The sequence below is a fragment of the Jaculus jaculus genome, chromosome 19 (assembly GCF_020740685.1).
Source record: "Jaculus jaculus isolate mJacJac1 chromosome 19, mJacJac1.mat.Y.cur, whole genome shotgun sequence".
NCBI classification, from domain to species: Eukaryota; Metazoa; Chordata; class Mammalia; order Rodentia; family Dipodidae; genus Jaculus; species Jaculus jaculus.
Window position 1 is genome coordinate 3,099,741 of NC_059120.1, and position 27,904 is coordinate 3,127,644.

General features: G+C 39.1%; 1 protein-coding gene across 1 annotated transcript in view; it reads right to left on the reverse strand.

Annotated features, from left to right (window-relative positions):
* The window catches only part of Negr1 (neuronal growth regulator 1), a 763,865-nt gene that overhangs the window by 453,145 nt on the left and 282,816 nt on the right, over positions 1-27,904 (reverse strand). Inside the window, exon 2 of the mRNA XM_045138599.1 lies at positions 20,512-20,744. Coding sequence (XP_044994534.1) covers positions 20,512-20,744 — 233 coding nt within the window. The remainder of the gene's footprint in view (positions 1-20,511; positions 20,745-27,904) is intronic.

A 27,904-nucleotide genomic window follows, 5' to 3' on the forward strand; every position in this document is an offset into this window, starting at 1 on the left:
ATCTTTATTTGATATGCAAATGTGTGCATGTGTGTGTGCGTGCGTGTGTGTGTGTGTGTGTGTGTGTGTGTGTGTGGTCATGTGTGTAATAGGTGCCTGTGTGGCACGGCTCACATGTGGAGGTCGGAGGACAACTACAAGTGTTGGTCTTTACTTTCCACATCACTTGAAGCAGGATCTCTAGCTGATCACCACTCTACTCACCAGGCAAGCTGGCCTGCAAGCTTCTGGGATTCTTTTGTTTCCACCTTCCTTCTTACCCTATCTATGGCAGGCTGGGATTGCATACACTAACCACAACATCTGGTTCTGCATGGGTTCTAGGGATCTTAATTGAGGCACTGACACTTGTACAGTAAGCACTTCACCCCTGACACATTTCCCTAGGTCTTTACATCTTTTTCTATTTAGTGGATGCATACTTACAGAACAGTATATGGTGCTTATGTACTCCATCTGTCTCTATCAACTTCTCAGAAGTACAGGGAATCTGTTACCTATGTCATCCTGGTCCAGAGACTGACACTGGGATGTCATAATCATTACATTCCTATGATCATCCCACCACTTGTATAAACTTAAGTTTCTGCCATCTCCTTTCAGGATAAAGAATAATAAACTCTTGCTTATTGACACTGACCCTATATAGTCACTATATTTCATTCCTTACTTCTAAGGCCATTCTGCAATCTTAAGCTTTTATTCTTCACTATGCCCCAAACAGACTTCATCTCAACACTGATTTCACACACACCCTAAGTGGCAGAGCCAAGACCTATGCTCACACAGTCACATTTTAATGTTTTCTATAAATCCACTGTGTTAGCCAGTGTGATGACCTCATAATTCTCTTTGTCCTCCAGTCATGGTTCCATCACTTGTCTTATACCAGCTGTAGCAGTACAAATTATGCATTAAGGAAAAGTTGTTGAGAAATAAGAACTGGAAAGTTGGTGTGTAATATCCTCCAAATGTTCACACATTAAGATGTGGTGCTTAGCTTGGCTCTACAGAAAGGCTGGGGTTGTGCATGGAGTGTGGTTAGGTAACTGAGGGAGTGTGCTGACAGGAGACTGAGATGCTAGCCTCTCTCTCAGCTTTCCAGATGGCATGAGGGTAATAGCTGGTCCCACTTTGAGCCACCCACTGTGACTTGCCACCTCCCCAAAGTAACAAGGGCCAACCTCCCATTAACCACCAATGTACAAAACTGAGAGTCAGAACAAACCATGCCTCTTTGTAAGTTATCGCAGGTAATTTATCACAGTAAGAGAAAGCTAATATCTAAGTAAATACACCAACCACCCTCACGGTTCACCTCTAGCCACAATCAGATGAACAAGGTGAAGATAAGTCAGGATGGAAGGATAAAAAGGGTCAAAAAAAAAATAACTCTGAGAAAGTATGATAAATTCTACTTGAAGGAAAGGACAAGTGTTAGGGGAGGACCACAGATGAGTGAAACAAGATTTCTGAAGGGATTTTAAAAAGTTTAGTATTAACAAAAGTAATTGTAAGGAAAGTGAAGATATTGCTGCACTGAGGAATTCAGGCAATCAAAGGGGCATTCTAACCTTATCACTTCCAACAGAGATACCTATAATGTCAATTATTTATCTAATGGCCCATTTTATACAATTACAGTGTCAAACTATCAAGCAAATATGCTTGTGGACTTTTTAAATACTGCTATTGTAGTTCCTATGAGGCCATGGCAACTGACTCATGTTTCAATAATTCTCTACTGGTGTTGCAGTTAGGTTTGCATTGCTGATAGGAATCACCCAACCAAGAGCAGCTTGTGGGAAAAAAAGAGGATTATTTTAGCTTTCAGGCACAAGGGGAAGCTCCACAATGGCAGGGAAAACTATGGCATGAGCAGAGGGTGGACATCACCCTTGGCCAAAATAAGGTAGACAATAACTTTAGGAGAGTGTGCCAAACACTGGCAAGGGGAAACTGGATACAACACCCATAAGCTCACCCCCAACAATCCACTCCCTCTAGGAAACATTAATTCCCAAGTCTCTATCAGTTGGGAACCTAGCATTCAGAACACCTAAATTTATGGGAGACACCTGAATCAAGCCACCATATTCCACCCAGCCCCCATAGACTGATATACATACATGATATAAAATATAATGCATTCAGTTCAACTTTAAAAGTCCCCCTAGTTTTTATCAATTCCAATGAAGTTCAAACATCCCCATAGTCCAAGGCCTTTTTCCTGAGCCATAATACCAAAAAATGCACCCCACCAAAATCCGTAATGGCACAGAATAAACATTTACACTTTAAGAGATGGCACCGGGCATAGCAAAGAAATATCCAGCCTATACAGGATTTAAAACAACCAGGGAAAAGATCAATCTCTGTAGCTTCAAGTTCAACAACTCTAGTCAGTGACAAATCTCCAAGTCCGATAATTCTAATGAGCAACAAGTTTCTGGAGTTCCAATTTCGCCCCTTCAACTAGGCTACTCACAGTCCTGGAAGGCTTCATCAGGGCCAGCAGCTCTCCTTGACAGCCATCTGGTGGTCCTGGCATCTCCACTGGGTCTCCACTGCAACCCACGGTTCATCCTCATGGCCCCATAAGGTATCCATGCAGGCATCCAGCAAACCTGCTTCACACTGCCCATAGCCATTTCCAAAACACAAGATTACATTACAAACTCAATGACCCTCTCTATCTTGTATTTTTATACTCCATTATATCAAGTAGGGTGCCAATTTGTTAATCCAGGGAGGAATAAAGCAGACTTTGAAGAACAGGACACTCCTTGAGCACTCAGGCCCCTTCGAAAGAATGTACATTCTTACTGTTGCCCCAGTGCAGGTCAGCTGACCCAATCTCAAAAGTTGTAATCTCTCAATTGCAGGCGAACAGGCAGCAGTTCACCCAAAGATTTTTCTTTCTGTGCCATATTCCTCTGCTCACATGAGTTCATTTCTATGTGAAGAAACCCTGCAAAACTTGTCAGGACGTGGGCTTTGCATCAAGTTTTTCACAAAAACTGCCTTGAGCCCAGTCCAAGCAAAGCTCTTTCTCGCCCTCATAAGCCAAACCTCATAGTCCATAGTTCTTACTGCATTCAGGTCTTTCAGCTCTGACCAGAATAGTCCATCAAGCTGTACTTACAGCACTGCAAGGTGTCTCTTAGGCTAAGGTTTCAAATCTTCCCACATTCGTCCTGAAAATCAGCTCCAAAAGGCCAAAGCCCCACAGTCAGGTATCTAGCAGCAATCCCACTCCTCCGTTCCACTTTACCCAACAAAGAGCAGTTTGTGGGGAAAAATAGGTTTATTTTGGCTTACAGGCTCAAGGGGAGAGCTCCATGATGTCAGGGAAAAGGATGGTATGAGCAGAAGGTGGACATCAACCCTTGGCCAACATAAGGTGGATAATAGCAACAGGAGATTGTGCCAAACACTGGCAAGGAGAAACTGGTTATAACACCTATAAGCATACCCCCAACTATACACTGCATCCAGGAGGTGTTAATTCCTAAATCTCCATCAGAACACATAAATTTATGGGGGACACATGAATTAAACCACTACAACTGGTATTTTAATTTTAAATATAAAATAAAGTTAAAATAATAATGATGGCCTGAAAAGATTTCTCAGTGGGTAGAGATTTCCATGCAATTATTAGGACCTAAATTTGGATTTCCAGAACCAATGCAAAAATGTCTGGAATACTGAATTCACCCACTATAATCCCAGAGGTGTAGAGGTAGAGACAGAACATCTCTGTGGATCACTGGCTAGCTAGGCCAGCTACACAGATGAACTCCAGGTTTAGTGAGAGGCCCATTCTCAAAAACTGAGGTAATAAGTGATGACAGAAACCTGATGCTTACTTCTGCCTTTCATACCCATGCCCACACATGCACCCACACACTCATCATACTCATACGCACAAATGCACACAAAGAATAATGCCATTGATTGGAAATGCATCTTTCTTCTTACTAACCATCAGGAGTGTCAGAATGAGACAGTTGGGTAGCCAAGCTCCAGGTGATATGGATGTTTCCCAATCCACCAAACGCAAATGGACACTCATTGGCTGTGAAACATTGAAAATGTACAATCATCTATTTAAAATTCAAAGACCCAGAGACTATTGTTTAATTCCAAACACAATGAGCTCTAGCTTTTCATTATTGAGGCTCTTCTCAATGATTTGCCTCATTTTTAATGAATCATTTTCATAATGAGCTCAAGAAAATGTATCCACAAGGCTGCAGATGCATTCAAGTTTCTGACTATTACATTGAGGACTGGAGCCTTGGAATAGAACTGGGGGTGGGGTGACTGGGGGTGGAATGACTGGAGGTGGGTGATTCGAGGTAGGGTGACTGGGGGAGGGGTGCTTCGAGGTAGTGTTCCCTTCTTGGTGCTGTGTGTGTGTGAACATCATCGCTCTTTCTCACTCCATGTCAGCCTTTGCTGTATGGGGAACTCAGAGCAAGCTGAGGCCTGATAGGGCACCAGGCACTGTTTAGTACTTGGTGCCTATGGCTGGTCATAAGCATCACTGGATGCTGACAGTAGGAAATGTTAGGTACTGCAACAGATCAAAGAGAAAGCTGGAAGATTAAATCAAACCTATATAGTTAGTTATCTGTGAAAAATCACACAATATTTTAATAAAAATAACAAATATCTCTTCCTTCTTTCCAAATGTGTTGAACCAGAAGTTTGATACCTTCACTCATCTCAACAAACACGCAAGGAAGGTTCGAGATCTGTAGCTTTTCTCTGTGATTAACTCTGCACACAAAGTCTGGAGAACATTCTGTGAAGTTCCTGTGAATTCTGAAGATGCTCATGTGTTTCTTCCCTTGGAGCCCAATGACACCACAGCAATTTGTAAAATGCACAAAAATTCAAAAAGTCAGTCATATCAGACTTTGGAAGCAGCCAAACCACACTTCAGAAAGCCCAGGTAGAGTTCTGCTACCCTTCAGGGAGTCACACTGGTTTGCATTGCAGAGTTAAAAAAAACACACATCACACCGTCAAAGTGGAGCAGGCTGTGTGAACCTCCAGCTCCAGAGCCTTGTGATCATCATACCACAGGGCAAATCTCAGAAAGTGGGACAATGTCCCCTTTGGAAAGGGGAATAAAATACCCCTAGGTGTGCAGAGCTGACAACTCTCTGTGAGAGACAGATGAGCCTTGGAAAGTTTTCTCCCCACAAATAACTGTTCACAGGTACCACAAGGCATCTTCATTAGCTAAATAAATACCATTGGGAGCAATTTTTCATTTGTCCAGAGAAGACTCAATGTAACTATTTCCAGGAATCTTTAGTAGGTCAAAAGCTTCAAGCTAAATGCATGGTACTTTGAAAAATGTACATAACTTTTCTGTTTAAAAAAATGTTCTTTTGTAATGCTGCATCCTAAGGAAGCCAAGCAGTCTGAACTTTTATGTTGTGCCTGACATTTCAATCTTGATCACTCAAGCCCTAATTCACTGACATACTCAAATCAGAGTCACATCACTTCATTTCATTGTTTGCTCAGAACATATTGCATAACAGGCAAAGTTTGAAGGTCATGTCTATTGATTAAAACCCATGACAATGTAGTATTTGTTAAGTCAGGGCAAGTGACTCCAATGTATCTCAATGCATTGGAATTTTCTAGATGCTCTGGCATTGACAAAAAATTGGTAACATTATATGCTTTAATAAAATAACAAACATATTGTTCAATATAATGTTTAAAAATTCAGTGTTCACTGTCACAAGTTGATATCTCTATTCCCTAACCTACATCCACCTTTCCACCTCTACAGTACTCAATACAGCTCTCCCTCTACAGCCCAAGTAGATTAGATCAGTGGGGTTCCAAATTTTCTTCCGCAACTCCAAAAAGTTGTTATTCTATGCGTATTTCAGGCAGACCCGAAAGATATGCAGATTGAATGGTCTATTTATCAAGCTTGTTCTCCTCTGCAGAGGCTAGCATCCTGGCAGTGCCTGTCACAGATCAACATTGGTGTCTACAAATTCACCAACTAGAAGTGCCTTAGGTGGGTGAGTTCTTGGTAGGTGTTAACCAAGCTCTGACTTGGTTGATTTTACTTTCCCCATCCTTAGCATAAATGGTCTCAATCTAAGGAAGAGATTGCTCAGTGGTTAAAAATATTTGCTTATAAAGCCTGACAACTGGGTTGCATTCCTCAGTACCCATGTAAAGCAGATGCACAAAGTGACACATGCATCTGGAATTTGTTTGCAGTGGTATGAGGCCCTGGCATGCCCAGGCTCTACTCTTTCTTTCTTTCTCACCTCAAATAAATAAGAAAAATATTTTTAAAAAAACTTACAGAATGGGATTAATTAAAAAAAAAAACTATTTTCACTTACCCTAACAGTTAAAATATCAAAAGGACCAAACTTGGGCTAGAGAGATAGCATAGTAGTTATGGCATTTTCCTGCAAAGCCAAAGAACCCAGGTTCAGTTCCCCATGACTTACATGAGCCAGATGCACAAGAGGGAGCATGTCTGGTGTTTGTTTGCAGCAGCTGGAGGCCCTGGCACACCCATTCTCTTTCTGTCTATCTGCCTCTTTCTCTCCCTTTCTTTCTCTCAATTAAATAAATAAAATTAAATTAAGAGTACCAAATTTTACATATTCTTTCATATATTTCTTGATTAAAGAATCTCAATTTTTACATTTCCTTGTTTGGGACAAGTTAACAGTTATGTCTTAGGTTAAACCATTTTCTCAATAAAAAAGTTATACCACATCCACTGAGAATGGTTCTGTTAGAGTTTAAGAAAGGTTATTTGAATTCTTGTGGACAAAAGTTCCCAGGCAGAAACCCCAACTACACTGAACATTGTACAAGGTGGATTTACCAACTTGAACATCAGAGACTGTGGGAGTTGTAAAGTGGTGTATACAGAAACAAATTCCCTTTGGCTATGTTGTCCCTTCAGATAGCCATCAACTGCCCACCTCTTTGTGTAAAGCAGCATTCTGTGACTATTAGGTACGTCCTTAGATATGTATAGACAGACCCCAACTTCTACTAGTGCAAAGCTGAGTATATGTCAACAGGTAGCATCTCCAGCCTGCAGCAGAGACTTCTCTTTGCTATAACCCACCTACCTGGCATTCCCACCAATGTACTTGAAAACCATTTTGATTCATTACAAGAATAACATCATGAAACTATTTCACAGTGGAACATGGGACTTGGGGTGGCCTACATTTGTATTCCAGGGCCATGGTCATATCTGTTTGGCTCTAGAATAAACCATCTGCTAATCCTCTTGTGGCTCATAAGTAGTGTTGACAATTTCAAGTTCATTGTTAACCTCATACATGTGTTTTAACAGTTACAGCAATGCTTAGTACAGGAAGATGTTCACAGAATAGGCCTTGGTTACATGAGAGTTATTGTCAAAATTCAGATACTTTACAGAACAGTCCCCAGTTGCTCTTCTCTAGTTTATCCACAAGGCGCAGGTGTAGCTGTAAAAGTCAAGGCCGTAGTACAGCTGGTCAGCTCTCAGCTCCCAGGATAAACACACAGCCGACTTGAAGCCTCTCCATACATTATTTTTCTTCAGATTGCTATGTGTGGCTTATGAAAGCCTGGTATTTCCACTCACACCATTGTGTGTTTGCAGCTCCAATATTCATTAAACATGCAACTCAAATGTTAATGATAATTGTACCCCAATAGCTAATAAAGAGAAGCCCAAAGCTCACATAAATGCCAGCATTTAATAATTATGCATACTTTTAGCTTTCCCCCACATTTATCTTACTTTCCAATAATTAGTTTAGTAAATCAGAGATCCCAACACATATGTACTTAATTTAAAGATTTGTTTTAAAATTTGTTTATTAGACTCAGGAATGAGATATATATTTTCCAGGATGTAGAGAGGTAATTATCTTTATATAAAATGATTATCAATGTACAGGATAGAACTTGGAAACATGACTCTTGAGAAAATTTACATAAAGAAAAAAATTGAGAAAATCTCTAGGATTCAGTCAGCAAAATAGGAACTAACTTAAGTACTTCAAATAGAAATGGTTTAATACAGTGAAGGACAACTGTGAAGACAGCCGATGGTGGATACGAAGAAGCTGGCTGCATGGCCAGAGCCTAGGGGTCAGATCTATCCTGCGGCTGCCCTACCCTCAGCTTCCCCAGTGAGCTTTGCAGTGGCAAGATGGTCTGTCCAGCCAACAGAGCCAAGGCTGTGAAAAACCTTGCAGTAACCAGGCAAGAGGAAAATAGCCTGACCACTCCCTTCCTCCTATCTCCAGCCTCTTGTTAGTGTCTCCCCTGGCGAATCCAGGAAGAAAACAGAAACACAGTAGGTCAGGGTGTATACTCAGGTAGATACCATAGGAAAAAAAAATAGCGTACAATATCTTCTTTATAATTTGAGAATAGCAATTAGTATTCAAAGTTATGGAATTATTACTTCTTGCTCTGGCTCAACACCTTAGCAATGGAATAAATTTATCACACCTTTTTCACATAGCATTTCCCCAGTAGAAAGGAGAATAATTAATTTTAGTAATATTTTACAGTTTAAATTTATTGCCTATATTCATAAATGAAATTCTCCCTGAATCAAGTGAGCAGTATCAATTATATTCTAATTCAGAGAGAGAAGTGGAAAGGGCTTGTCTGCACATGACTGCTCTTTGGAAAAAGAAAGATCATAATAGCCATTGAACATGCAGTGAATTGTCTCATATTCCTAATTGCTCTTAATTTTGTTATAGGAAACCAGAGCTCAGGCTTTGTGATTTCCTTCTAGAGGATGAAAGGAAGCCAAAAACATGAAGACACTTGCTTACCACGAGGGAGAATACCTATATAGTTGCTGGCAAAGTTATTTACACTTTGCTGGGATGGAAATGAAGTGGAAGAGTGCCGGTCCATGTTGAATTAAGTGGCATTTGTCCTAGATGCTCTATTAAATTGGGCCTCTGAAATGTACGTCAGTCCTAAGAGGAGGATATGGCAAGGCATGTTCTAGCCTTCCTCTGCAATGAACAGCTCAAAATCTGTCCCTTTCACTTTTGCATGTGTCTATGCACCTGTGTCCCCCGGTCAAAACCTATAATAGTGTTTGAGGTGCCTGTGTACTTTAAATGTTTCATCCTCCACTTTATTATTATTTTTTTCAGTTCTGACCTCTCACATGTGATTGACACTAGGAGCCTTGGATATATTCTTTATAACTAATTTGATCACATCTCAAGCTTGCTAATTTTTCTCAAAATAGCCTTTCTGGAATTTTTTTGTAAGAAGCTGATATCTAGTTTATTATTATTTTTCACTGCATCATGCAGTCACCACTCCATTTTTATGAAGGCATGGGGATTAGCAGTAGATAAAGATGCCAGGACCTTGGGATGAAAATAAGAACCAAAGTCATAAATGCCTAGCTAATCCTTTTAATTTAAAAGTTTTCTTGTTGTGTCAGCATTCCTAGTTCTAATGTCCTCAAGATACCATCAATACATTAAGCCCCAGCTTCAGCAAAGCAATTGGCATAAGGGCAGAGAGAGACATAAAGCATGTGCAGGAGCTCAACCCCCAAACTACTCAGCCCTGAAGTTCCTCGGGCCCTGTTCTGGTACCTGGAAGTGAAAAGGAGTTCAGTCTGTGGATGGGTATTGGGGTTCGTGAGGTTTATAAAATGTTAGTGTTATGAATATTTTACTAAAGACAGGGTCCACAGTCTTAATAGATGCATATTTTTTTTTGTTGTTGAATGGTTTCATGACCATAGACTGGGTTAAATCTGCACATACTGCTGTGGGAGAAAGTTGACATTTTAGAACAAGTGCATTTTCTACCTACCCCATTTCTGAGGATTCTGAAGGAATGGGAGGTAATTGGTTTGAGGCAGAGTATCTCTGGGACACAAAGCATTCTACCTCTACAACTTGGTGACTGGTTCCTTTTTTGTTCGTTTTCATTTTGACCTTGGATGCAATTTGTCATTATTTATCTGCTACAAATCCTAGGATAAACTGTATCATTACACACTTTTATCTTTGATCTAAATAAAAGTTATAAGGTGTATGACATTTAGGATTTAGCTGAAGAAAATAACAACCTTGTAATAGACTCTGTAATAATATCTTAATTATGTACAAGATTTGAGAAAGAACAATAAAATAATGTCTCATAAGTGAAACAATGAAATGATTCTAAGAAGGAAGTACACTGTTCCATCTGGCTTAAGTTTTGTTTGGAATGTTTCTAAAAATAGTAACCCAGATAGAAGTTGGTACTCTTTTATTTATTAAGGAATTTTTATAGTGATAGGGCACATTGCACTGGAATTTGGCATGTAGAACAGTTATTTTTATTTCTTAGAAAAAAATGAAGATACTGTAAGATAGAAAACAAAATTAAACATTTTGCAATGCACATGCAAAATGCAATCCAGAATTACCCCCACTATTATGAAAATGTGTTCTTTCTTAGGTTTGATACACCGAGCTATGTACTTCAGGAGCTAAAATGCATATACATTAATCATTAAAAGTGTTTTTAATGGCCACAAATCTGGCTTAAATGCTTAGTTACTTTAAAACATATTCAATGGTCCTGGGAGAGAGGTTAATTGGTAAAGTGCTCTTCTGGCAGGTGCGAGAAACTGTGCTCAGTCCCCAGCACCCATATGCAAGGTGGGGCATGAGGATGCACATTTGTAATGCCAGTACTGTGGATGCAGAGACGGGAGGATCCTTTAGGCTCACATGCCACTGAAAGATGTTTGAGGAATAACACTTGAAGTTGTTCTCTGGTTTCCAAGTGCATGTGCACACATGTGCACACACATGCACCTGCATGCACATGAACATGCACACACACCTACAAACAAAAATATTCAACTATATTTTGAAGTATATGTTATCAAAAACATACATAGTGCTTAGGTATCAGAATAAGTGATGCCCAGCATTTTTTACATATCCCAAGCCCAGATAGAGATCTTTGTGTTTCATCCTTGTCAATGTGATTGAAAACTTGACACTTATAAAGACAAGGAGACTGTGGTGAAATAGCTCATCACTAGTCACAAGCTATACAAGTGATTGTTTTCTACTCCTCTCCTGTCACTGCTTCTTCAATATATTATCCAACTGAAACGATATCCAAGCACTGACACATGATCTACTCACTGGCCCAGTTTCCTTCTCCACAAAGGTCTTGCTTTATCTCCTGCTGTTGTTCCCACTTTCCCTCTGTATAACCAGGGACTCAGATAGCAGGCAGCAATGTGTTTTACCCATATTTTCTCTTATTTCTCATTAGCAAATGTAGAATAATGAGAGTTTATGAGAAAGCATTTTGTGGGAGATACTTAGGCTGAAATAGATCTTGTAAGTGCATGTGCAATATCCCACTTTCCACAAGTTACGTATAATTGTTGTGTGAACTACATATCTGACATGACATCAATAATACTACTTCACATCTCAACATATCAAATATCTCTACTAAAGTACCTGGCAAAATAATGATAGTCTCATTCCATAATGAGTCATATAAAATGGTAGTAACTTCCTGTCATATTCAGTACAAATGTGGATTATTTAAGTAGAAGAATGGGGTATTCTGAGCTGTTTCCATTGTTACTACTATATATTGTGAGAACTACCTACAAGGTTCTCCACATCCTTTACTGAGCGTGGCTTCAGGATAAAATGCCTCCCATAGGCTTGTGTGTATGAAGACGTGTTTTGTTTCTTGGTAGCTGTACTCTTTCTGGACGCTGTGGAACCTTTAGAAGGTGACACCAAGCTAGAGAAAACAGATCACTGGGAAGGTGGTGGACTCCAGAATCATGACCTTGGTCAGCTGTGGTCCCAGGACTCTGATATTTCTGCTTCCTGACTACGACTCAACCGCTACCAGTTACCTTCGGCTCCACAGTCACAAGTCTGCCCATCACCACACCACTTCCCTCCACGATGGACTGCGCCCTCAAGCCTGGAGCCAAGTTAATCCTTCCTCCCTGCTGTTACACGAATGTTTGAACACTTGGTGCGCAGGTGGTGGTGCTGTTTGGGAAGGCTGAGCCTTTGCAGGTGAAGCCTTGCTGGAGAAGCATTTCGCTGGGGTGGGTCCTGAGATTTTACAGCCAGGTCCGCTTCCCATCTATGGCTGTTGGCTTCCTGACTGCGGTGGAATGTGACCAGCGGCTATGTTCATGAACTGTGAAGCAAACTGAACTCTTTCTCCCTTCAGAGGCTTTTGTCAGGCATTTGTTCACGGTAATGAGAAGAGTAAGTAATACGTTTTGCTCCTCAGACGGGATGTCCGGGGTTAAACTATTGTGTCTTTTAATCGTGCCCTAAACTACATTCCTAAAAGCACAAGATTTGGGTGGGGATAACAGATCACAACAAAGATAGGAAGATGTCTTTTTGTCTTTTCCTTTCAAGTTTAGGTGGTTTAGTTTTGGGGTCACACTACAAATCTTATGTTAGGAACCTTTGTGTATTTCTTCCTCCTCTTGAGCATGTTCACCTCCTCCCCTCCTGTGTACAAGCAGAGCTCAGATGAAACACGGTGAGACTCGTGGGAACCTCGCGCTGTCTCTCACAGCATTTCACATTTTGGGGTTCCATAAAACTGCCCTAACGCTATCACTGTTGTCGCTGCTGTTTCATTGTGTCACTTGTTGAAATTTTTGAAACGTTCAGTGTTGCAGAGCAAGGGCTTGACTTTTCCAAGGTATATGATAGTTTGACCTCTGTTTCTGAGCATTACAATGTACTTCCCTTGTGGGTCTTTTGGGGACAGCAAGCCCTTCTCTTGTTTCTCTTGGCTTGCTGTTGATGCCCTGTTAACTCGACCTAGACCTGGAGGGTTATGGCCCTCTGTCCCCATGTGCACTATACAAAAGCATCAGTGTTCATAAGAAGAATGACAACATGCAATTACGATGAGCCACATGCTAGAGTCTTTAAAGAATATGGATTTAGATTTGTGCCCACAAAGAACAATCACTCATTAGAAACCCAACAATCTTAAATATGTATAATTTATATATTATGACTCATTGAAAGAAGCTACCCTATAACAGTATGTAAATTTTATTTGTAGATTATGGCAGGCACCAAAAGATAAATATCTCCATGTCATTAAAATGGTTTCTTGTTAAGATCATTTTCAATTATGTTTTAACTTTTGTGAATGTTAGGTAATACTTAAAGGTGTTTCAATGTAGGAATACTGTGTATCCTGTCACTTGCTCTTGATATTTTCCTTCCCTCTCATTGTGATTCTCTGAGATGAGTCACACAAGGAATGCTGGTCACTCTGAGTCACAGCATCCAACTACTGAGAAAAGTACTTAACCTTATGGACCATGAAATGAATGACCAATCCTGTTTTGGTCCCTAGGAATCTTAGGGCTAAATATTTTATGAAGGTCTGAAAATACATAGAAAATCATGACAGGGGTTTTTATGATATAAGTTCACTTCTGGCTGCATCCCACTTTTCCCTCACTTATCTTGTCTCCTATTTCTTCTGTTTGTCTTGCTGTACTGAGAAAGCCACTTTAAATCTCTCCTATCACATAATAGCCTGTTAATAATAAATGGTATTTGAGTGTTCTGTCTTTCTACTTTGCAACAGCTATCTCAAAACAGTGGCTAAGACAGGCGAGGCACTAACTTTATTACGGTTTTGGCCCATTAAAATAACATTCAGTACCACATGCTTAATAGAGATGATACATGTGATTAACCTGTGATAAAGAATAGGAAAGGGGCTGGAGAGATGGCTCAATTTTTAAGAGCTTGCCTGTGAAGCCTAAGGACCCTGGTTCGAGGCTCGATTCTCCAGGACCCACATTAGCCAGATGCACAAGGGGGCATGCGCATCTGGAGTTCGTTTGCAGTGGCTGGAAGCCCTGGCATGCCCATTCTTTCTCTCTCTCTCTGTCACTCTCAAAGAAATAAATAAAAATGAACAAAAAATTAAAAAAAAGAATAGGAAAGGTTCATAGAGCAAGAAGTTGAGCAGGAGTATGAATATGCTGTTAGTACCAACCCAAGCCGCCTCTGGGGGACCTCTGAAGCTGACTGGGTTCAGGAGTTATCACTTATGGGCTGCAAGGTTTTGTGTTATTACATCCACTGCCTCACACAGGCTTAGTATGTTGGCTCTTCTAGACAGGTCCTGACCTTGAGGAAGATGACTCTGAAGCTGAAGCTATCCTCCAAGTGACTCGTCACTGAGGGAGAAGAACAGCCAGCACATGAGTTCTAGGATGTCAGGCTTCTTGAGGAAAACATATCCTGGGAATATTAAATACCCTTGAGAAGCCACTGAGGTCAGAGTTGTATGCCAGCAGGTCTTCTCCTTGGCCCAGATACCTAGAGTACACCTTCTTAATGTGTTATGTGTCATGTGGTGACTAATCTTCAGTCACTTTGATTAGTTTCACAAACACCCAGGAAACCAGGAAACTACCCTTCTATGGGGGATTTCCAGAGATAATTCTGTGAAGAGGGCTCTTACCTAATGAATGAAAGAAGCCATTGGTTGGTCAGAACATTATGGCATTACTGGGAGGATGTGTAATATAGGTTGTGGAGTCTACTTGGTGGGAAGAGGTTACTAGTAGGTGACTCCTAATGGAATATATCTTGTCCTGAGTCCTTCCTGAATCCCCTTTCTCTGTTTCTTGGTTTCTATAATGTGAACTGTTCTGTTCTATGATGCCCATCCTCCAGGGATGGGCTAACCCTTTTGAAACTAGAAAACAAAGTGTTTCTTCCCATTAAGTTATTTCCTTAGGAGATGTGAAGAGAAATGAAAACTAAGAAAATCGGCTTCATGAGTTGGGTCATCAGTGCCACTATCTGACAATATGGTCACAACACATTTCTAACTGATGAATTTGAAGGAGTTTGTAGAAGCGGCATATACAACACTAAGATTATTATAAGCAGAGTTTAATGGGAAAATCTGGTGGGATCTTAACATATCAAAATGCTGATGGTAATGTGGACAGCAAAGATTGTGTTGGTTAGGGTTTCAGAGGAACTGAAGTCTAATGGAACTCGACTAAAGCTCACTCCCAGTGCATGGGGGGAAATAATTCGTCTCCTTTCCCCCATGTGCTGAGGTTTTGAAAGAGTGTTAAATAATGAAGCCAATGAGTGAATAAGTTTACTGAGGTGCATATGCATCAGTATAGTGCTTGGCATACTCACTGCTGGCGGTGTTTAGGCAGATTTACAGTGAGAACTGAGTATAAGAAGTGGGGCACAGGGCTGGAGAGAGGGCTTAGCGGTTAAGCGCTTGCCTGTGAAGCCTAAGGACCCCGGTTCGAGGCTCAGTTCCCCAGGTCCCACGTTAGCCAGATGCACAAGGGGGCGCACGCATCTGGAGTTCGTTTGCAGAGGCTGGAAGCCCTGGCGCGCCCATTCTCTCTCCCTCCCTCTATCTGTCTTTCTCTCTGTGTCTGTCGCTTTCAAATAAATAAATAAATAATTAAAAAAAAAAAAGAAGTGGGGCACAAAGAAGGGAAAATGTGCCATTTGTCACGAAAGGAACATGCTGGAGTTTGTAAAAAAAAAAAGAAGGCATGTTTGGAGGAGAGATCAGTGCCATTACAGAGAAACTGTGCACTTTACACTGGGAATACAGGAAAGGTACTTTGGAGGCATACTTGAATAGGCTAGGCACCGTCTATCACAGACTCCAGGTACAGAATGGTGAAATCACCAGAAAAACATGCCCTGGAGAACACACAACTCCTGAGAAGCCTTTCCCATGGAGGGTTGCCCAGGGAAGCACCGTCCTAGGTGTAGCACTTGCATACTAAGAGGCTGAGGCAGGCATGGTACAAGGGGACTGGATTCTGCTCTCGGGCTGACATCAGATCTTAACACTGTGTAGGTGCTACGGCTGCTTTTGTAAGCATGTCCACTATAAGAGAAGCAGGCCATGTAAGTTTCTACCCAGAATGAGAAGTCAGCTTGGAGGGTCTAAGCAATATGTGACAGGGGGGCTGGAGAGATGGCTTAGCGGTTAAGCGCTTGCCTGTGAAGCCTACGGACCCCGGTTCAAGGCTCGGTTCCCCAGGTCCCACGTTAGCCAGATGCACAAGGGGGCGCACGCGTCTGGAGTTCGTTTGCAGAGGCTGGAAGCCCTGGCGCGCCCATTCTCTCTCTCTCCCTCTATCTGTCTTTCTCTCTGTGTCTGTCTCTCTCAAATAAATAAATAAATATTTTTTAAAAAAATGTGACAGGGTTGGAGTTCTTGCAGGCAGCCTCTGATAGGGTGATGCACTTCACCATGAAAATGGATCATAAGTAACAAGGGAGTTCTAGATATGGATCATCTTCCAAGAAAAGTCATAGGCAACAAGTATAGATTCCAGGGTAGAGGCCACAAAGGCTGTGAAAGGGGCACCACAAATGAGGGGTCACCCGAGGTACCCTGGATGCTCAACATGGAACTGAAGGATTTAGTGCTTGCTCTGTGGGGTCTCAGAGTGTGTTGACTTTGTTGCAGTGCTTCTTAGCTCTTCTGGTTTCTTTGTGCTGTCAGATATCAGAATCATGTAACATGCTGTTTGATTTTTACAGGGACTCATAGCTGAGAATTTTCCTGCTGTCTCAGAGAAGGTTTTATATTTTAACTTTTTAACAGTGCTTGAATTACAAAGATTATGGGGATTCTTCTTTGAGGACTTTATTTATTTGAGAGAAAGAATGGGAGACTCAAAGAGAGAGAGAGAGAGAAAAAAAAATGGGTGTGTGAGGGCCTCTAGCCACTGCAAATGACCTCCAGATGCATGTGTCGCCTTGTTCATCTGGTTTATGTGGGTACTGGGTTATTGAATCTGCGTACTGGCTTCACAGGCAGGCGCCTTAACTGCAAAGCCATAACTCCAGCCCCTAGATTTGGAGATTCTTAGAGTTGGACTGGATGCATTCTGTATTATGAGATAGGTATGAGCTCTTTGGAGCCCAAATGTAGAATATTAATAATTTAAAAAAGATGTTACTGCGTTGCAAATTGACAGGATGTTGTGTGCCACTTAATCTTAATTGTCTACTTAAGTGGATTGAAAAATTCTTAGGATATTATTATAGCACATGTTTTGATATAGCATGAGCCTGTGAAGCTACTTAGAGAGAGAGTTAACTCCTGAGGATTCTGGCTTAATGAATGGATTAATCTCTTGATAATAACGATTGCATTATTGGGAATGCTGAAATATATGATATGGCATCTTGTTGAAGGAAGTAGCTCACCAGGGGCATGTACTTAGGGAATGACTTCAACCTTGTTCTATTTCTGTCTGCCTCATCGTGAACTGATTGGCTCACCACAAAATTCCCACCATCATTGACAGACACCTGTAACACCTTGAGCCAAATAAATTGTTACACATATAGTTAGTGATGAGAAAAGGAATTGAATACAGGGTGCAAGTGAAAAGGATTTATCAGTACTTGTTTAATATGGAACATCTATGAGTGTTTAATTTGCACTATATATAATCTTGTCTTTGCACATTATGCATCATAATAGAAACTTTCCAAGATTCAAATGAGCTTAATTTGCATTTCATATTTCCTATAATTCCAGTATTAAAATTGAGAGTCCTTTTATCTGACATTCCTTTATATTTTTGCAATAGAAAGAGGATTCTTAGTAAATGCTCCATGCTTGGAAGCACTGCACAGTTAGGTAATTTGATAGACCAGTACTATATTGTAGTAAGTGATGAAAAATTAATTTTATTACTGAACACATTAGACAATTCCTTCTACCTTCCTTTCAAGCTCCAAATTATCTGTTTTTAAATTCCATGAGTGTGTTTATAGGTTAGCTTAGTTGGTGCAAAAAAAAAAAAATGTAAAAAGCAGATAATCATTGTAGGCCTTGTTCATTTGTTTACTTTGTTTTTATTGTTTAATTTTTTATTTTTTAAAGAAAAAATTATTCTGATTACAGTGCTCTGTTGAGGGTAAAACAAAAACAAAACAAATCTAGTAGTCAGAGATTTGATAATTATCTATTTTATGATGGTAAATTCCAGTGCTGTTCTGACTTCTATCTGACTTCTACTCCAGCATTTTCTTTTCCTCTTGTTCAATTCATATATTTTATTATATGAATGAATATATAATGAATATATTTAATTTATATCAGTAGTTGCAAGAAATAAATAGCAGCAACAAATTTCCCCGTGATAGAGGCTGTGTGGTAAGATAGTCCCTCTATTATCTCCTTTCCAAAGTATGTTTTAAACTATATCCCTTGAGTTTATAGAAGATGGGCTGTGTATTCACCTGTCAATGCATGTCTGACATTGTTGATTAATAGGATCATTGACAAATTGCCAAGTTTCTTTATCTTGGTGAATAAAGGATTGACACATTGTTAGGCAATGATTGTACTCTTCAATGTTACCCAGATACACCCGAGCATCTGTGAAAATTCATTTCATTTTGCTCATTGAGAGGAAACGTTGCTTAAGTGGGATTGGCTTTTTATGACATTTATTTAATTCTTGAATTGACTGACAAGCCTATTAATGTATTCCCTGAACTTTATTAATGTAATTGGAAAAGGGCCCGCATGCCAATCAACTTATAATAAGTAATTATGCTCATAAATACTGTAAAATTATTAGCTTTTAAATTGAACCAACTGCATACTTTCAAAACAGAATTTTTTCCCCTAGGGCAACAAAATATTATATGGACACAACATCCAATCTGTATATTCTTAACTGTTTAGAATTCACTATCATCAAATGGCCTTCCAAAATAAGGACTATCTTAAATGTCTTGCAATTTTTTTTTTTTTACAATTGTTTAACAGTATGAAAATAATCTATGCAATTCAACATTGAAAAGACATCCCAATGGAGTTGAACAGAAGACTGAAAAGGGCATATATGCCATTGTCAGGCTTAAAAATAGATGTTTGACATGGAAAACAGACTGTAAATATAGAAGGTATATACTCAGTATTGAGCACTATAGCACCTAGACTTGTGTGTTTGTGATATATAAGCAAAATGTCTACACCTTAACTGTATCAAATATATTACTATGTAAACATATTCTCTTGGGCCATTAACATCTTCTGTAGGCTTTGATCAAGAAATTTAAATCAAAAGGCCAAGAACCCAACAAGCACACAGATTAGGCATGGATAAGAAAAGAAATGTGTTTGCCTTATAGCATCTTGTCAACTATAAGGCTGTATGAAAACCTGCCATCTGAAATCTCTGAATGATATCTACCTAGAAGTGAATCCTTGGCAGTAGAAAGTACTTATATACTATGTTCAAGACCCACCAACACATGAAAAGTGGAGTTTTGTGAAAATATTCATTTTCCTTCGACACTTTTTCAAAATATCTTCAGAGTAAGCAACAACCTAAATTTTATTTTTTTTTAAATTTTATACTTTCTTCTTAAAGCAGCTTGTTTATTCTCATCCTAATGTTGAAATATTTACTAACAATTAAATATGTGTTTGACTTTGGCTTACTTTACATGAGAGGAAAAAAATCAGAAGTTACAGATCAACAGGAAGTCAGAGACAATATAAATTTCCTGTTAGGAATCACACATTCACTCATGGACATGACACCACATCATCATATAACATGCTATTGATTACACCTAGGCTCAATGTAATTTTTTGTTCCAGAGAGCATAACATTTAGTTATGACAAACATGTGATTAATTCATAGAACACAAGTAAATGATGTAAAACTTCAAAAATGTACACACTTTTCCTTCTTATCTCATGATGGTTACATATTTTCTTAGAAGGTATCACCTATTGTGTGTGCCCAGGCAATTACCCTTAGCTGTTCAAGAGAAGCAAATATATATTTGGAGATTGATGGTGGACAACTATGATTTGTGGTATATGGAAATTAAGTAAAAATCTAAAGCACCATGTAAATATTTTTAATTATTCTATATTTAACTTAAGTAATTCTAGAAGCTGCAACTTTTAATTGTTACTTAAAGTAGTCAAGTTGTGCAAGCTGTGTATTGGAAGGCTGCAAGTATTGCTCTTAGAGTTATCATCCATATTTCACAAGCATCATAATTCAATGTATGTACCATAACTTTTTAAATATTTATTTTAATGTTTCAATTATGAGTTCCAAATATTTATTCAAAGGAAGTCATGAAGAACATCACATACTGAAATCATGATGTATTAATGGATGTTTCTTGATCCTGTAAGTAGGAATTGCTCTGTCTACAGTAAGTATTACCATTAATTTAACTAGCACATTTCCTAAGCATGATGAAAATCTATCTTACATTGTGGGTAGTTATTTTGCAGCTATTTTGATCACAGACTTAAATATTATTTTACATGAAGCCTCTCACAAGGTAGCCCTTTTGATAAAAGCATACTATATAAATATTTCAATATTGAACATTTCAAGTCCAGTCAATGCATACCTTGGACGGTGAGATGAACCTGCATTGTCCTTGGTGTATGCTGGGTCTGAACAGAACACGTGTAGGGGCCATCGTCCGTCACGTCCACATTCTGTATCTGGAGGCTGTAGTCTCTTTTATTCAGAGTTGAAATGGAAACTCGAGGGTCCACCGACCACTTGTCACCTCCAGCAAAAATAATGCTGGACCGGTTCAGCCATGCACCTTTTGAAGCACCGTCTTCCAGGTAACACCTGCACATTGCCAGAGAAAGAACACAGTCGTTCAAAATAGAGAGACAACAGTATCATTACTCAGGAAGTTATTTCCATGTGCTGAATAACAGGAGGACATCATGTGCAAACATGACATCAACTTAGGGCTACGAAGGAACTAGCTGATAGTGTCCTCCATTTGCGTGTGGAAAGTCTGCCTTTGGTTTTTTATTAATTTTTATCTTTTGCAATTTTTTATGAGAGAAGAGGCAGAAAGAGAGATAGAGAGACAGAGACAGAGAGACGGAGAGAATTGGCACACCAAGGTATCCAACCACTGTAATTCAACTCCAGACCCATGCACCACCTTGTGTTCATGTACGAACTTGCACGCTGATATCATCTCATGCATCTGACTTAGGTGGGATCTGGAGAGTGGAATATGGGTCTTTAGGCTTCATAGGCAAGCTCCTGAACCACTAAGCCATCTCTCCAGCCCAGGTTCTTTATTTTTGAAGTGTGTGTGTGTGTGTGTGTGTGTGTGTGTGTGTGTGTATGTGTGTGTGTGTATTTCAATTCAGTCAAACTCCTTATCCATTCTATCTGTATAACTAAATCTAAAGAAAGTTAAATTAGTTTACATGATAATTTTCTATATGAAAACATATTTCTTTGTTTGGAATTGAAAGAAGTTGTTGAAGCCTTAGTTAAATTCCTTGGACCCAATCCACTGTTGGGTATAATATAGAATGCATAGTATAGTACCATTTAACAGCTAATTTTAAGAATATGTGCAGAGTGCATTGAAAATATAGACTGCCTGTTTATTGATGAAATGATACACTACTTTTACTGAGGGCTGCCACAATTAAATGTTGCAAGCTAATAAAACAATTTTAATAGGAATTTTTTGCTGTTATTTCAATAAAATTTCCAATAGTTTTATTTTTTTTTTCTATGAGGTATTCTTTTATCTACATCAGCTATCAGACAACCACTTCAGGATTAAAACACGCATGGTCCTTGCTTTCTAATAAAAACACAATTGAGCAATAAATTATGAGTTCCCAAATGAGAGAATGTTTTGATGAAATCAGACATAAGATGTATGGAGACATAAGGAGGGTTATTTGCCCTCAAAAGATTGGTGAAGCTTCAGAGATAATATTTCTAGGAAAAGAAATATCTGAGATCTAAAGGTGAGGAGGGGAAACAGGCTATTGTGAACAAAGGCACTTTAGGTGGGCCATACCTTGTAAGGCTAAGAGAGCTGGCCTCTCCGAGAAGCAGATTAACAGGGGATGTAGGTTAAAAGGGGTAGAGATGAAATGACAAAGATGAACACCAGGCACCGATTACTGCAAACATGACCAAAGTTAGTACATCTTAGGGCCAAATCAGAAGTCTTTAACTTCAAGTCAGATTCCATAACACGATTCACCCGTGCAGCTTGATAACAGATAGAGGCAGACCGTGAGAGCTGAATTCATAACAGAAGGCTGTGGTCATATGCCAGTGATTTTGCTGAGGCCTGGAATTCTGTGTTTCATCTTGGAAACGATCTGTTACAAATTAAACACTGCTTTTCTTAAATGAGAAGAGAGCAGATCTACAAAACGAAAACACACACAAGGAAATAGTTCGACAGCCTTTCTGTGGCTACCGGGGGGACTGCACATGCAAGAGTGGTATGGAGTAGCAAGCTGACGGCTGCCTGCAGGCTGCTGGCAACTGCAGGGAACTAAAGGGGATGAGAAAGTGAGGAACAGTGGAGGTGCCATGCAGGATCTGATTTGCAGTCAGCCTTCCCATCTCCAGAATCCAAAGCAGACCTTGGTGTAAAGGTCATGATTAATTGAACACATACACATTAATGAAGAAAATGAAATTCCCCTAATCATATAAGTTAAAAGTTACACTATATTATAATTCCCACCAATATGCAGGAAGAAAATGGAGGAAGAATACTTCTTATATATTATATTTGCACAAGTATAGTGTGGATTGCTAACTACTGATTGAGAACTGTGAAAATTCCAGTGTTATTTATTATATGGGTTCATCAATGGTTTATTGTACGACTTCTACATTATTGACATATACATTGTATCTTACAGTTCTCTTCACAGCCTGTTCAGTAGAAACTGCTAAACCATTCTTTACTAGAAGATAGAGATGTATGGGTTAAATGGCTTCCCCAAGAAACTCGTTTAGTTGGTGGCAAGGTGGAATTTGAGATCAAGATTTACTTTCCATTTTTAATGTCTTTCCCACTCTAGTGCAGATTAAAGACTTTTAAAATGGGTTTCAGGAAGGGGAAGATGACTAGAATGTCGCAGATATTACTGCACGTAATTTCTTATTTACTGGATGTGACCAACTGCTTAACCTGTCCTATTCTAAAGATAGCAGAAAATTAATTATCAGTGGGTATTTTACCATGAAAGTCTGATTTGGCGCATTCTGTTGGGAATTTGACTTTCTCTGGAGGCACTTTTGGTTTCACCTTTACTTAGAGGTCAAGAAGACCTTAGAGATTAACCAGTAAGTCTTAGCATGAGAAATATTCCTTGAGTTTTGACCCTCAGGGGCCAGAAGAGAATAATAAAATTCAATATCTTTACTAAGGAAAGGAGAATGAGAAAGGAGTGTGTCATGTTCCTTGGCTTAGATACAATTAACAGTTTATAATTGTGATTGGTCGCAACCCAGAGTTCTTCAAGATAATCATTTAGAAGACCCTTTGGGGCTGGTGAGATGGCTTAGTGGCTTTCTATTTTCTAACCTTGTGTAATGCTTATAAGGACTAACTTTGAAGGTGGAGTAGGAGGCCAGGTACTAGTTCATTGTGGATACAAATCTGATTATTTTTATCACTATTAGCAAGATTACATGGAATTAGGACTGTGCCATCTATTCACCTCCCTTTTGTCTTTTGCCTCTTTGAAAACATTTTCCTCCTATTGAAGATGCACACTGTGTTATGGACTTCTGACAGAAGGAAACGTATGGAGGGTGCAAAGGGTCAGCCTTGAGAGCTGAATGAGGGCGTGTGATGATTCATGCTTCTGATAGCAGAACTTATTTTTGGTTTCTACATTCTGGAGTCCACAATTAAAATCTGCCAAAAACGTGGATATAGCAAGAAGGTATAGTAACTCCATGCAGTGTTGATTTGCAAGACAAAAAGTAGGAAATATACCAAACTGTCCTTCTAATGAGTGATTGTAACAGTCTCTGAGACGTTGAAAGCTCTGCTCTTCACACTCATACCAGGTCCCTTCTCAGAAGACAGAGTGACCTTTTAGACCATCTTCATGCCCCCACCTTCCTATTCACTTAAGGAAAGATGTGTTCCCGGTAGTACATACAGCATCCCCTTGTTGTTCATTCCATGTCCCCTGTCATAACTCGAGTCCTGTAGGTGGGATTCCAGCCATCCAGGCAAGTACTCAGTGGCCGGTCCTTTCACCTGGAGTTTTTGTTGTCCTCTAGAGATCTCTATAACTTGTTCCCTATCTACTGTATATCTTCACAAAGTTACTTAAACTATCAAACTAAAAAATAAAACCACTGCAGCTTTTCCCAACACCCTCATTTATTTATTTATTTATATTTATTATTTATCTATTTAGTTGATTTATTTATTTATTATTTATTATTTATCTATTTAGTTGATTGATTGTTTTCTGTCTTGTTTACCTTAAAAGTGAGTCCAGAGATGTCTCTATTTGGATGAGCCATTATATTGCAAGGGACTACACACAGTGGCCTACAGACATGTATGCCTGTGAAGTGGGTTAACTAAGCAAACATTAGGGCATACTTGGAAAAAGCCATAATACAGTGAAGTCTGTCATCACAGAACCATAAGCTGGATCTATAATACAATGCCAACCCTTCTACCTGACTGTTGTGAGCTGTGAGTTCATATGGGAAGAACTGAGCTTCGCACTGAGTGAACTGATGACCATCTCTGGGGAGGTGGGCAGACTGCATGGGAGTGATGAGTGGAACACACACACACACAAACACACACACACACACACACACACACACACACACAAACACACCACAAACAACACACAAATTTGAAATTAGATGTAGCTGATCTGTGACACTTACAGGAAACTTTCATTTTTCTTTTTTCCTTTTTTGTTTCTTTTGATTTTGTTTTTTGAGTTAGTTGTTCTCTCTATTCAAAGCTGACCTGGAAGTTGCTATGTAGTCTTATTGTGACCCCAAACCCAGGGTGATCCTCATACCTCTGCCTCCCAAGTCCTGTGATTAAAGCCATGAACCACCACACCTGGCTTTGTAGGAAATTTTCTAAATGCAGGGAGGCTACATGGAATTTGGAGGCAGTCAGACCTGTAAATTTATGACTTACCCATTCTTCACCTAACTTCTTGGGCTATATATTATATTAACTTTGCATTATGCAAGAGGATAGCATCTTGCAACTACATAAAACCTATATAAACTACATGAAACCTACATAAAACCTATATGCCAAACCTGTGTCAACCTGTGCTCCACAGTGATTGGTTCTCCTTATACAGAAAGCAGGGATTTGAGTATAAAAGAGAGAGTTGATAATATGACAGTAAAGGAGAAAAAAACGCCAGTTTTAAAAATAAATATATAAATACATAAATAAATAACATTATTTTCTTCTCTGGTTTGTAATGCGATTTGAAGTTCTCTTTGGAGTTAAGACTGAAAATCTGAATAAAATGCTAAATATTGAATATGCCTTTAACTGAGCATAGCATGACATTTCTTAAAAGAATCTTTCTCCACTTAAAGGAAAACCTGCTAGATTAACTACTTTGTAGGGAAATGAATAAAGAAATTCCAAAAATATGCTCGTCAGCAAAAGCTTGTGCTAGCTCCATACCACAAATTATGACAAGTGCTTGAATTTTCAGTCTATCTCCCACATGGTTTATCTACATGGGTGCCAAACATCTGGCTACTAGAAAATGTACCAAAAATAGCTTGAATATTTCATTTTCTTTCACAGTTGTTAATTATCCAGACATTAATGCTTTTCTTATAAGTATGACATTCCTGCTTCTGAACTCTATTAAGGAGGTTCCATATAAATTATATTCCTATAAGCAGCTTCTTATTCAGTTCTGGTACTGGAAAACCTATTTATGAACTGATAGCCAATTAAACTAAAAATGACATCATTACGTGGTGACTAAGTCCTGAAGGTGGACATCAGGAAGTTTAGGATAAATTAGCATAGTTAGGGTTTTTCCTTCTAAAGCTCTGTTGAGAAAAAAAGCCAATGGCTACTAAGCAAATGATTTTATCATTTACATCTTCAATTCTATGCACTATGCTGTGAAAGCATAAACCTTCTTTCCAGTATTGGTATTTCTGTGTCAGAGTTCATTCAACTGTATAGAGATATATCAGCTTTTCTCAAGAAATGTTGATTAATGAAGCATCTATTAAAGGTGATAATTAATCAGAGCAGGAAAGAACAATTCCCCTAAAGCTAAAGGACTCGGCCAGATACCTATATAGCTTTTTCATCATCCAACCACAGACAGCTCTACCCTTGACAGAAAAGGAATTTTCAATGGCATAACAAAATATTGAGAAACCCTGTATCGTCTTCATAGTAGCTTACTAATTAAGAATGTTTTTATATTCTGATGACTAGTTTAAAATGAAATAAGTAAGAGAAGTAAAAGGGAAATTAAAACAAATTTCCAGCTTGCCTCTGTTTGTAGGGCAGTCTCTTCCTGATGTCATTTAAAACCATCTTTCTCTAGACCATGCATTAATGGCTATTGCAATTTCTTCTGACTACTCTGAGGTAGTGACAAGTGGAAGATACTTCTCTAAGCGTATTATGGGAAGGTTCTGTGAAATGCTATCATCTGTTCATTTTACAGTGAATAAAGAAATGAATAATCATTGAGTACCTATAGGTAACATGAGTGTCACCATTTATAGCTCATAATAGAATCTTGTTATGAAATGATTGCATCAAACTTCCTGCCAAGCACATAAATCATATTAATGGAATGTACATAGTTAGTGTTTATGGGGAATTTACTGGGTCAGCCATATATTTGCTTCTTATCAAGAAAAAAGGCACAAAAGGTAAAAATAAATCTCAGATAACATTGTTTTTTTTTTGTTTTGTTTTTTTGCAAAAGACAGAAATCTATTGTCCTATGCATTTAATTCAAGTGTTTCATAGAGATAATCTTTAAAATATAAATTCAGTAAAGTATTAAAAGATTGAAAGCTATCAGTTGGTAGTAAACACAAATTTACAAACTTCATAAGTATTTTTGAGACTGTATATTAGAGGGGGAAACCATGAAACCGAGTTTTATGAGGATTTTTTATTAATTATGTACACCATGTGTATACAGCCATGTGGGTACCATTGTTAGCCTCTTCCCTGTCCAACCCCTCTGAAGGGACCCTTCTTGTTGGGGGATGTGGGTCGTACATTGTGATCTTTGCGATCAGTTATGGGGAGGAGACAATGTCTTTGTTCATAATGTCCCAATATGTGGCTTTAACAATCTTTCCACCCCCTCTTCTACGTATTTCCCTGAGCCATGTTGGGTTCAATTTAGGTTCAATGAGGTCCTGGGAGCCTCTGTGTCTCTAGATATCTGGTTTGGTAGGAGATGAGTGTTCTTTATGTCTGCCTCCTTCACCCTTATGCTGGTACCAGGTTCACCAAGAAAGCAACACTCTTGCTCATTTCTCCATTTACTCTTGATTTCAGATGAGGCCCTAGTGAGGTGTGATGGACTGATTCTCTCCTCACATTCTGTGTCCATCTGAAAAAGAGAAGAAAATTCTCTAAAGGATAGTGAAGTCAGCATCAGATAAATTGGATAACCATTATTATTTCAGAGAGAATTTAATAGATGTAGGCCTTCGTATAGCCCATGATGGGTGTGAGCTTGATATTGGAGAGCAGGCTTGTTTTTTGAATATGGATCTGACTTATTTCCCAGATCCACCTGTGTATTCTGTTCCACTGAGTGGACCCATTAGCCAAATCAAGATCAGCTGGTTACCCACCATGGCTGTGTGCCACTATTGCACTTGTGTGAACATCATGTCAGGTTGTTTGTGCTGAGTAGCTTAGACCACAAATTGCTTGGACAGATGTTGGTCATTTTCCCCCAGTTAGTCATGTAGCACCTTCT